This window comes from Artemia franciscana, chromosome 12, assembly GCF_032884065.1.
Source record: "Artemia franciscana chromosome 12, ASM3288406v1, whole genome shotgun sequence".
Classification (NCBI taxonomy): Eukaryota; Metazoa; Arthropoda; class Branchiopoda; order Anostraca; family Artemiidae; genus Artemia; species Artemia franciscana.
The window spans coordinates 28,449,945-28,462,877 of record NC_088874.1 but is presented as its reverse complement, the minus strand read 5'-3'; the positions used below and the strand labels follow the sequence as shown (position 1 = coordinate 28,462,877).

The following is a 12,933-nucleotide window of genomic DNA, read 5'->3' as shown; positions in this document are numbered from 1 at the left end:
CATCTTCTACTACCAACGTCTCTCACGGCTTGGACATGGCTGTCGAAGATCAGGGGATACCTTTGTCTCAAATAAAGCCCAATCTGAACCGAAAAACGCCATGGTGTCAACATTAAATCCTGGCTTAATAGCATTAAAGCTAACTTAAGACCAATTAGGAGCGATGGCATTCCCCATGGCTTAAAATCGTCTGTGTCACAGCACAAAACTTTAGTCCGTGGAATTCGAACACCAGCCACCTCTAGACGCCGTGGAGATGGACAATTCAGTCTGTTTCCTGAATCAAGCAGAAGTAAATACTGGTATAATGTGTAAACGTGTTCAGCGTTCCATGACTATTAGGTTGGATTGACAATTATTAATGTTTATTATCTGTCGAGCTAAAAAAAAAAAAAAAAAAAAAAAAAAAAAAAAAAAAAAAAAAAAAAAAAAAAAAAAAAAAAAAAAAAAAAAAAAACTCTTTACCGCCCATAAAAAAAAGGATAACTAGGAGAATTTAAAAGAATAAAAGGAATAAAATTAAGTACCTTGATTGGTCTATGGAGCTCAGGTCGTCTAAATCTCATGAATATCAAACCGGATACAGAGAGCAGCGTGAAAGACGATTCAACGAAGCTTGAAAAGTTTATCAAGAAAAACACATCGACTACAGTGAGCGTTGCCAGCGTTGCAAGGCACTAAAAAAAGAGGCCAAATTAAAAGTAACAAGAAGAAAACAAAACATAAAAGAGTAAAAAGGAAAAAAAAAGAACCATGAAATGTCAATGTGAGACGAATAGAACATTATATCTATGTGAAGAAAAGACTACAGTCTAAGTCACATTAGGTTAGTCTACAGGGCTACTACTGCTAATAAAGTTCAAAATTCCTTAAAAAAAGAAGCAAGAATCACATTCTCCTAATATGATTTTGCTTGGATGAGTTACCTAGGTTGTTAGTCCATGCTGAACTTGTTTAAAAAAATTTATACTAGGGATGTTTAGTTGATGGATTTAGTTTTAATTTTCTCGTTTTCATAATCAATTGAAGTCACTTCTCAGTCATTTTTTATTTGCTAATGGCAGCTATGGTCGAAGTATTCAATTACTTTACTTCAACAGTTACTTTCAATTAGTTTTTCTTCAGGAAATGATCTTAGTAGCTGGTTTCATACTAAATCAGGAGTTAAATAGGGTTAAGTCCTACCTATGTTTACTTGAATTATTTTGATGGACTTTGTCCTAAGGAGAACAGCAAAGGCACTGGGAGAACACGTAATCAATTGGGGAAGTGAAACTCTTCTAGATTACGTTTATGCAGATAATTTAAGCATCATAGACGTAAATATTAGCATCATGAATGAATTTTTAGAGGTTTTCGCGAGTTGAGGGTATAAGAATAGATTAAAAAAATTAATGTTAGGAAGACTAAGTTGCTAAGATTAGGATTAAGTGAAGGAGAAGAGGCGATGTCGGGTAACGAGAAGATCGATCAAATGGACAGCTTCACTTACCTGGGTATGCTGATAATTTAAGCATCATAGATGTAAATATTAGCAAAATGAATGAATTTTTAGAGGTCTTCGCGAGTTCAGGGTACAAGAATAGGTTAAAAAATTAATGTTAAGAAGACTAAGTCGCTAAGAATAGGATTAAGTGAAGAAGAAGAGGCGATGTCGGGTAACAAGAAGATTGATCAAATGGACAGCTTCACTTACCTGGGGAGTATTATTAGTAAAGACGGTGGGTAAAGGGAAGATGTTAAAGGTAGGCCAAGGCCCACGGTGTTTTTTTTTAAGCTGAAAAGAGTTTGGAAGAATAAAAGAAAAGTCTGCAAACTAAGATTAGAATATTGGAAGCTACAGTGATGACAGTGGACAGGTATGGTTCTGAAGCGTAGGCACTCTGAAAAACAGAGGAGGATTTTCTAAATGTTTTCCCGTGAAATTGCCTATGGACAACCGTAGTCAGTTAACTGTCCACAACCAAACGAGAAACAGGCTGTCCCCAATTGGGAGGGAGGATGTCGTAAAGAAAGATACAAGAGAAATAGGAACTTCTTGGTAGTGGTACAGAGGGAGGCTTTGAATAGATTGGGATGGAAGAGAAGCGTGCGTAGCTGCGTTGGCCTCAGGTGCGTTGGTGCTGTAGTGAGGTGTTAGTAGTAGTAGTAGTTTCTCCAACAATTCACTGTCTTTTAGAGTTTTGTAATTGCGTTATCCTCTTCACTGTTTGTAATTTCTTACAACGCCTTCCCAATCCAATGGGGGACTACCCAAAATGGAGCGGCGAATAGCAGTCTGTCATCCTTGTAGTAAGATGTGGCAAAGCTTATTCAAACCTTGAGGGTAAACTAATATCTATAGAGGCAAGGATGAATTTTTTAATGACAATCCCGATTCTCCATTTTGAGTGTTGGATTGTCCATGATAATCCAAATTCCAGCAGTTCAGATTACTGTTCGTGCAGATATTCCAATAGCCTTTGCGATAAATCATTTCGATACGATATTTTGCTCCATAGATTTTTATTAACTTCAATAGCTTATTCTAGTTAAATATATAATTTATTACCGATAGATTATTCTAATCCGATAGTCAGCATCTGCCAGTCGCAAATCCATTACAGTTTGAACATCCAATAGCTAATAAAAACAAGATACATGACAATATTCAGACTTTTTTTTTATCATCAATTTACTTTGACAAGTCCAACCCAGTTTTTGCTTAATTTTTTGTTGCTTAATGCCATTCAAGTAAAAAATCGGATTTTTACGCGTTTCCGGAAAATAAAATTTATAAATCATTTCAGAAAAAAAGAACATTTAGCGCCATCTTCCATTGCCCGGCAAAATCATAATGCCCACTGAAAATACTTGACTAAAAATATTAGCTGTAATTATTTTATGTTTTATTTGTATTGTTATTATATATATATATGCACTTTAAACTAGCCTTTGTTCTGCAAATTACCAGACCTTAAAAAAAGACCGTTAACTAAAGATGTCAGTGGGCAAACTATGCAGCAATCTATACTACAAAACAGTACAAATTAAATTTTTTTGCCACTTTTACTCGGGAGTGGGAGCCCTACGGACGAAACTGGACGGGGAGTCCCTCCTTACGTGCAGGCAATAGTTCAGTCCTCATGTCAGTAAAAACTAACTCAGTTTACGATTACTTCGATGTACATGCATTGGTAACGTCCAAGGACCAATTCCACCAAGTCCAAAAACTTAGAGTGTAAAAAGTTGAGAAAAACCTACCTATATAATTGCATATTTCGTTAACCCAAAATCAATTACTAATATTCAGTTCTGAAGCGAAGAAAACTAAAGAAAATCTTGGTTGAATGGTGGCAAACACATCTTTTGTTGTTTTTGTGGCATAAATCTTTATTTTAGAGGATATAATAGTAATAATAATTCGGTTCAACCCTTTACAGAGAATGTAAAAAGAGAATTATGAAAGAAAAACAGAAACAAAACTTATAACAGGAGGCAAAGAAACATGTAAACAAAAATACATACCAAAAAGGATCGTTAAAACTCGAAGCAACTCATATTAGCGAGAGAAAATTTAGCCAAAAATCAAACCCTGATTCAGATCGAATTATAAATCTAACAGTTAAAGCATCCACTTCATCTCAAATTTCCAACTTCTAATGCGTACCTACTTCAAGTCCAAAACAGAAATAAAAAATAATAAATTATGCAATCTAAAAAAAGGGAGAAATCTGCTTCCGTTCAGATAAAAAAAGCTTACAGACCTAAGCTAGAAAGAAGACACGAGGGAAAAATGCCTTTAAAGCAATCGACCGTTTTCTTGTCGAATCGACCCTTAGAATATTACCCTTAAAATTAGAAGAGTCCATAGAACTCTTGATTCCTTGTTTATGGTATAAGCAACAGTGTTGCTCGAATTGATCTTCTGTATGAAAATCAATGCCAAAATGCTTCAAAGAGATGGAAGAAGCGGTAGGAACAGGGCCAACCTGAATCACACAGTCTGGAGGCTGATAAAAAAAATCTTCGAAGAGCAACTGTTAGAACGGTCTGAAGTAAACTAGAGTAAAGGCTGTCGACAGCGTTCTACAGTGGCTATAAGCCATCAGAGAGGAGGATATAATTACCGCGTACAAGGGATGGCTCATATCAAAAGAAAGCTGAAAAAGGGATGGTGTTGTTCTGCGCATGGCAGAACGGATAGCATTGTTGAAAATTTCCACACTTGAACTCGAACTTGCTTAAGCCCTTCACGTACTGAGATTCAATTACTATAGAAAGCTTTCATTCACAAATATGTATCCTTTGATTACACTTCCACAGAGAGGCGCAGATGAATGGGTTTGATACATACTTCGGGAGAGCGAATATAGTTTGCGAGTAAAATCAGTAGCCTCAGGTATATCTATGACAAAAAGGTATAGGGCTTCATTTTATCCTGGCTTCCCGACGGAAATTGAAACAAAAACTGCATGAGCATTACCAACACCAAGACTCCTTTGTATAACAAACTGTTGATCAAAATGTTCATAATTTTTTATACCAATATTATTAACAATTTATTTATACCCTCTATACAAAATGTAACTAGAAGAGCAAACACAAAAAACGAAATATGTATTTTTTTAAAATTCGAAATAAAGAGTGAAGCGCGTATGTTTGACGCTAAAACCAAAAAAAAAAAAAAAAGCGGAGCCGATCTAATCAACGGAGTTGGTCAGATTAGCTTCTGAAATGCTATTTCATTGGTGTTAATTCGTAGCTTATGAATTAATCTTTTATATATCTTTGTTTTACGAATATTAACGATACCATATCATACAATATCAAATATATTATAATCCATATCATAGTATATTAAACTAGTATCATGATTTCGATTAAATATCAGCACTTGGAAAGCGTGCATTAATTGTGCAATGAAAAAGAAAATAAAGAAAAGACAAACCTACCAAAAATACTAATGCAGGTACAGGCGTTGCATGTTCAATGCTAACCATGGCAAGAGAAAGAGGCAAGTGGCCTTCTCTAGCTCCAACAAAGAAAAGACGTGATGGACCAAAAATACCGCTGTTTAAGGTTCCAAATGTTGCGCCTGCCACACACAGAGGCATCAGCCAACGGAAGTACCACGGATATATTTTATCGCCAAAAGTCTGAAAATAAAATTATAGGTTTAGTCGGGAAACACTGTGTAGCTTACGAAATTTTATCTCTGAATACCCAGAGTGTAGGTGAGCTTCCGAAATCCATCTCAGAAAGTCTTAATATGAAAAATAGGCGATATATAACGCCTTGCTATTACTTTTGCTTAAGACACTAGACGTTGCTTCTTTAGTCTATAACTTGGAAACAAACGTCAAGTTTGAAGACCGCCCACACATACTCCCTACCTTAAATGTCATTCGCATAGAGTAATTTACCAATTAGAGACATCTAGAAACAGGATTTGACTTCAAATGAAGACAGTCTAAAAAGTGTTCATGTCACTTGAGGAAAGATGCCACTGTAAAGCGCACGGACAGAAAATTTTGAAATGGTATAGTTTTTCATACAAAAAGCATTTTAATCTAATTTCAATTTTGTCCCAAATTCAAAACTTGCTTTCACTATGCTGGGTTTATTGTGGTTTAAGAGGATCTTTAAGAGTCTATTACTTTGTGTCCAAGTAATAGATAGGCTAAAGAAGCAACGCCTAGTGTCTAAGGAGGTTAAGAGGATGCTTGACTCTTCAATAGTGATTAGCCTCCTAATCCTATTTGGTATTAGCCTCCTATCATTTTATTCAATACTGTTCTTTTTAAGAATCATAATCCTAAATGTTTGCCTTTTGCGACCTTACGACCAATCTACTCAACTGCACTTTTTGTTTGGATTGTTATGGACATGGTTTTGCATAATCTCTTCACCAGAATCGAATTCCGAGTGCCGAAATGCACATTATATTGATCAATAAGTTTCTATATGCATGAGTATCAGCGTTACCATCCTTGACAGATGGAGTTGAAGAAGTCTTTGTAGCCGCCACCTACACTTTGATATTAACTTCAATTCCAAACACTAACACATAATTGTTCCTCTAACTTAGAGACTTTGGGTTTTCAGCCACATTCAATATCATACATACAATAAAAAGACATAAAAACACCAAAACATATAACCAAGAATTCATTATACAATAAAAATATACCAAGGCTGTCAAGCGATAGTTCGTTCAAGGATCTCTTATCCAACTTATCAGCTAAGCGTAACCACCCTGGATGTAACTAGTAAAAGGTAACACTAATACTTATCTAGGTTGTGGCAAAGTTTGACTCTTTGCCACAATTCTGCTTTTTAAAACAATTAAAAGCTTTAGCGTAAAGAGCGAGGGATTGCGGAGGGGGCAACCCATTTCATATACGGAGTCACTTCTGTTCGTTTTAAGTTTTAATGTCGCTCCTTACTTTCAGTTAAAAAAACTAGTTTTTTTTATGTAATACTTATCTAGGTTCATGCTAGCTGAAACGCTTAGGTACAACTAAACGAATGACAAAAATGATCGTAGGCACTCCAAAGTGAACATATCTTAGTGAAATATCTCTGAAGGTGTGCCACTTTTCACTTTTACTGTCCCTTGTTGTTCTCTGCATTTAATTTCATAGGTTTTCTTCTTCAATTTTGAAATGAATGAACTGTTTGTTTGCATATAACATAACGTATCCTACATGTTCGGAGAATAGGAGGTACAACTTGTCCGACAAATAATCCAGACCGTTTCAAGTGGCTATCTTCCTAACATCAGATATCCTTTACGTTTCGTGAAACGCTAAGGTTAAATAATTGGACTTATCAGGTAAGTGTTCTTAGTATGCTCACGCACTATTAATGACTTAAAAGATTTGTACTTAATAGAGCTTATGAGTCTGAAAAACAGACAACGGAATTCTATGCACAAGTCTATAGCACAAATCTACATGATTTATTTGAATCTTTGAAAAAAAAAATACATCATCTACACTTATTACGCCTGTCCTTTTTTCCTCCCCCCTTCATACTCACACATAAAGTAAAATCAGGCTTTTGGCATTCTCACGGCCTGTTAAGAAAAATCATATTAAATATTTAAGGCATCACTAAGAAAAATAAAGAGCTAGCATAATTTTTTTTCACCTTTCCTGTGAAAACCATTTCACCCTTCATACTCACACATAAAGTAAAATCAGGCTTTTGGCATTCTCGCGGCCTATTAAGAAAAATCATATTAAATATTTAAGGCATCACTAAGAAAAATAAAGAGCTAGCATATTTTTTTTCACATTTCCTGTGAAAACTATTTCACCCTTCATACTCACACACAAAGTAAAATCAGGCTTTTGGCATTCTCGCGGCCTGTTAAGAAAAATCATATTAAATATTTAAGGCATCACTAAGAAAAATAAAGAGCTACCATAATTTCTTTTCACCTTTCCTGTGAAAACTATTTCCAGCTTTCCCGTTTTTGAGAGGAAACGAAAAGAATATAGTTATTACATATGTTGCAATAAATAAAAGGACAGAAAAATAAAAGGAAAATAAATAAATAAAAGGCAATAAATAAAAGTAAATAAAAGGAAAACGATAAAATCTAAATTGATTACGCCATTCCTTTTCATATTCTTTCATTCAATGTAATATCGTTTTATCTAATGTAAAATTGGTCAGTGGAAAGACGTAGACAAAAGCTAAAGACAAAAAATATCTAATGCTTTTCTCCCAATACTTGTAACTTACTATCAATGTGTTTTGATCGTGGGCCGCCAACAAGACTTTACAATTTATTGCTATAATGAAAACAAGGCATTCACTTATAATCATATTTTCCACATTGTTAAAATAAACAAAATAATTATAGGCGGTATTTGCCAAAGAAAAGAGCTACATAATCGCATCTTGAGTAAAAAAAACTTGACAAAAATGCATCAAAAGCATTATGTAAATTCGGCTTGCCCTAAATGAGACATTGGTCTCATCTGGAAAGGCAGATAGCAAGCTTAGATTTTTTTGTTTGATAAGTCACTTTGGGCATTATTTGCGCATAGAACGCCGAATGAGATGAGAAACGTGATACAGGGGCGTAATTTACTATGGGGCAGGGGGTGGGGGCAACTGCCCTCCAAACCCCAGCTTGCACCCCCAGCTGAAATTTAGTTTCTGCAAAAAATCTTGTCAAAACTAAGATCAGCCTGTGTAATTCAAGCATCAACAGAAACAGGTCAGTTTTCTTTAGTATATCTTTGCCTTTATGGTACTATATGGCTCATTTTTCACTGGCTCATTTCATTTCGGAAAATTGGCTCCAACTTTGCCCCCCCCCTCAAGGTTTTCTACGAAATTACGCCACTAACTTGATTAGTAGTTTGAAACTTAAACAGAACCTAAAATGTTTCACCATATGTTTTCTTAAAGTGTAAAACACGGCAGATTTGCAATAACTGACTAAGTGAAACTAAGTATTCAAAATCTCTAATAATGACGAGAGTGAGGTACCCCAGAGACTCCATTAGCATATATGTCTAGTTCCGCAAATCATGTAGTTAAGAGACCACATTGCAATAAATATACAATTTAGTTTAAACTCCTCTTCACCTCAAAGTTTCGTGAACAAATATACAAGAAATAAAAAAAAATTGAAATAAAAAAACATGAATAAAAAAAATTAGGAATAAACATCAATACTCGTGCACCATAAAATCATTATATATATATATATATATATATATATATATATATATATATATATATATATATATATATATATATATATATATATATATATATATATATATATATATATATATATATATATATATATATATATATATATATATATATATATATATATATATATATATATATATATATATGATTATCGACAATCCATAGAAAAAATACTGACACCTTCAAAAAAAAGAACAGAAACTGAACAGTTTAAATCAGTAATATTACTTCTCATTTATTTAATTAAGATCATATTATTATATTTAAGTTAAAACACAAAGTCGTCATATTTCCTTTACACAAAATTCATTAAATAAAAAAGGTTAAATTTCTTTTTTTTTAAGATAACAACAACAACAACCATTTTATGAAAGAAAAAGAGAAAGAAAAAGTTTCTATTTATTTGTTAGTAAACTTTTCTTTACATTTTAATTTATATCTCACAGTTGTTTGTTACACTTTGTTTGAAATAATAAAGGTCAACAAGGAAAATTATAATGGCTTACAGAATTAATTAAATCAAGAACAACCAACAAAAGAATTAAATGTACATAAAAAACTATAATTATAAATAAGCTATTTACAATAAATCAAATAGTAACAACTCATAACGGAAGCTATTAATATCTTATCTGAAATAACTGATTCTTTTTCAAGGTAATAACCTCATTGATAATCTCAAATAAAAAGATAAAACAAAGTTTTTACTTCTTTAGTTTTATAAGCCAAACAATGTAGTAAAAGATCCATTTTTTTTTTCAATTTCCCTCCCTTTTTGTTATAGATGAATCACTTAACAAATGAGAACAATTTTTATATTTTTGACCCACCCCTGAGAGATTTGCAACATGTCTTTAAAATTTAGACCATTTGATTGTTGGAAATATGGGGAGCAAAATTCGACACATGCCCAGTGGTGACTAAGTAAAAACCAACAAGGTACGCAAACTCTAAGCATAAGAGTGAGGTGGCACAAGTATCCCACCAGGGCTTCAGTTTATGTTCTTGAAACGTCTTGTTAAGAAATCCGATATTGCATTAATTACAAAATAGCGCTACGCCTCTTCATTTCTCTAGTACTATTTAACTCCACCTGCTCTATGCCATCTGATCACGGTTGCCGTTCTTAAGTCCGGATCAAGACAGGAGGATTGGGCGATATGTTCACATCCTGTTCCCTAGACTTGCTTCGGCAAGGAGACATATTTTCAAACGAATAGTGTCAATCAAGTCTTGGATACACCTTCGCAATTACGACGCCGATCCTAGCATAACCCCAGATATCCTGATGACGACGGCTGAACCCTGCGAAGACTCAGCCTCCTTGACAAGAATAGTATGAAAATTACGACTTGGAACACACTGACAAGTCAAAATCCCCGATCGCCAGAAACTGTGGTCGAAGTCGAAGTGGTCGACCATTTCACTTACATTGGTTCTATTGTATCTTCAGGCAGCTGCATCGACAACTAAGTTGCTCCCCGCTCGGCCAAGACCTCTGCCGTCTTCGATAGGCTGAGCCGCATTTGGAAGATTCCAACGATCAAAGAAGATACGAACATGAAGATCCTTGGAGCCTCAGTCTGTTCGATCCTGCTGTACGGAGCTGAGATTTGGCCTGCAACTGCAACTGTCTAGCGTCGTCTCGATATTCTTCAATCTAAGTGGCTCCGGAGAATTGAGGGAATCCGATGGACACATATTGTCAGCAATGGCCACAGTCGCTTTTTTCAAACCAGGCTCCCACGTGGAGAAACCTGAGAACGCTACCCCGACATAAAGATTGAGCCATTTTTTGATTTCTCTAGTGCGTGAGCGTGCCAAAACTTAGTTAATGCCCTTTTAGACTAAACACGAATAGACTAAACAAAATCATATGAAATAATGACGTTAAGATGATGAAATGGTAAATATTTTGAAAATTACCAAGCTACATACTCACGGTATTAAAGTTAATTTTTCCAGAGAAGCATGCAATTTTACGACAAGCCGACGGCTGCAACCTTTCCCGAAAGAACATGATACTTATATCATTAGGCTCGATAAAAGGTAAAGGATACGACATTAGACTTTACAGTCCCTACCGGCGGTGCTGATCTCCGTTTATTGGACCTTCAGCCAGGAAATGCAATGGGAGCCTCAATTCTCCGGAGCCACTTAGATTAAAGAATATCGAGACGACGCTGGACAGTTGCAGTTGCAGGCCATAGCTTCTGATCGATCTATTTACTGAGATAGGCTTAAGATATCACTTAAGACTTATCTTAGGGAATAAGCGAAACTTGTTTAAGAAACAGAAAATTTTTCCTAAATTAAAAATTTATACAGGGTTACATAAATTCAGCGCATTTTTCATTTAAAAAAAGAGACACATCAAATTTAAAAAAATATATTTCACCAAATAGATAATGCTGACTATCAGTTATCGAGTAATAGTGAAATTGCCGCTGTATGTTAAATAAATTATACCTGCAGAAAGGCTATAATAATTGCTAATCCCCCATTAGATATTTGATCCCCTCTCCACAACCCACCAAAATATTTTTAAAACATTGTCTTTGTCTTCAATAGCGTTTAGTAATGTGAATTGTTTATTTTGTAGACACAAATGGAGTAATATTTTTGTCTAAAATTCTTTTGTAGAATTGACACAAAAGTTTGAACTTTAGCATCGACGAAGGAAATAATCACTGAGGTAAAGCATTGGTTTTAGGACAGAAACATTATGGATTTTCATTATAATTTTTGCTTTTGGCAAAAATTTCACAGGAACCCCTCCCAAGATTTCTACGATTTCACCCCTAAATTCCAATATTTTCATAAAGTTTGCCTATTTTATGCGTCTTTCAAATTTACATCACCCACTCATTAAAACCCCGTGCACGCACTAGCTATGGTCATTCACTCTCTTTGACCCCCTATCTCTTGATTTTGCAGCACTAAAGTATCTTAATTTACTCTGCAAAGTGTACCACAACATTTACATATGCTCCCTGGTGTGCCTTGGTTCTTTGGTTTCGAGGATGCATATCAAGTGCCCCCAGTATTTAGTAAACAAAGAAACATAAGAATGTCTCTGGTGTCTAAAGAAATGAATTGTAGCCCCTCCGATAGACAACATAACAACGATAGACAGCATAAATTGAGAGGGGCTGTGGAGGAAACACAGCCCCTTCCCAACACTTTGCTCATTGCGCTTAATTTTTTTTAGTGCTTTAAGAAAGCTTCTTTTTCCTTGCCCTTGTGTTTCAGTAGTCGTTCTTAAGAGATTGGAACAAAAAGTCAAACTTCAGCATAAATTGAGAGGGGCCGCGGAGGAAACAGAACCCCTCATATACGGAATAGTTTTTGTTCGTTTTAAGTTTCAATGTTGCACCTTACTTTCAGTTGAAAAACCGTGTTTTTTTTCTTATCGTTTTTCAAATCATGCCCAAGTCTATTTCTTTGTGCATAGTATTTATACCAGATATAAATAAAAAATAAAATCTGCGATGCATCAAAAACCAACGAAATTAAACAAACTTAAAGAAAGAAAAAAGTTAAAGGAAAAATTAAAGGAAGAAAGGAAGAAAAGTACAATAAAACATGGTACTAGCCGATGATAAAAATGTTGGGGCTCATTAAGCTTAATTATAAAACCCAAAAATACACACACTTGGCACATTGTGTAAGCCAATTGTGCATGCACATACCTTTTCATATCCATGGTATTCTTATTGAACAAAAAGGAAGTAAATATGGAATTTGCGGCGCTTAAAAAAGAATAGCAGAAAGAAAAGAAACAATAATAATAAAAAAAAAAGTTAAAAATGAAGAAGCTAAAAGAAGAGAAAAAGTCCACTACACGAAAAGTATACAATAAGATTGAAAGCAATAGAATAATGAACTTACCACAGCCACAGCGTTTGAGCTAAGCATTTCATGTGGCGAGAGTACAATTAAATATGATACATTTGCAAGTACATAAATCACAGTCACTATAGGCATTGAAAGCCAAATGGCTCGAGGCAAGTTTCTATAGGGATTCTTGATTTCTTCCACAACAAAATTTAGATAATTCCTAAAAAAAAGAAGAAGGGTACAGACTTTCCTAGAAATAAAGGAGGCCAAACAGGGTTATAAATAGCTTCCTTCCTCTGAAAACCTTCTAGGTGACATGAAAATGACATAGCTTTGTTTTGTATGAAAAATGATTAAGTTCTAAAAATACGT

At 34.6% G+C, this 12,933-nt stretch overlaps 1 protein-coding gene across 2 annotated transcripts in view; it reads right to left on the bottom strand.

The window, feature by feature from the left end:
• LOC136033955 (Y+L amino acid transporter 2-like) overlaps positions 1–12,933 on the bottom strand; it is a 75,925-nt gene that overhangs the window by 8,701 nt on the left and 54,291 nt on the right. For both annotated transcript variants that reach the window (XM_065714981.1, XM_065714980.1), the window contains exons 6-8: positions 12,613–12,781; positions 4,935–5,138; positions 528–677 (exon numbers count right to left, since the gene is read on the bottom strand). In XM_065714981.1, the coding sequence (XP_065571053.1) occupies positions 528–677; positions 4,935–5,138; positions 12,613–12,781 (523 nt within the window). The remainder of the gene's footprint in view (positions 1–527; positions 678–4,934; positions 5,139–12,612; positions 12,782–12,933) is intronic.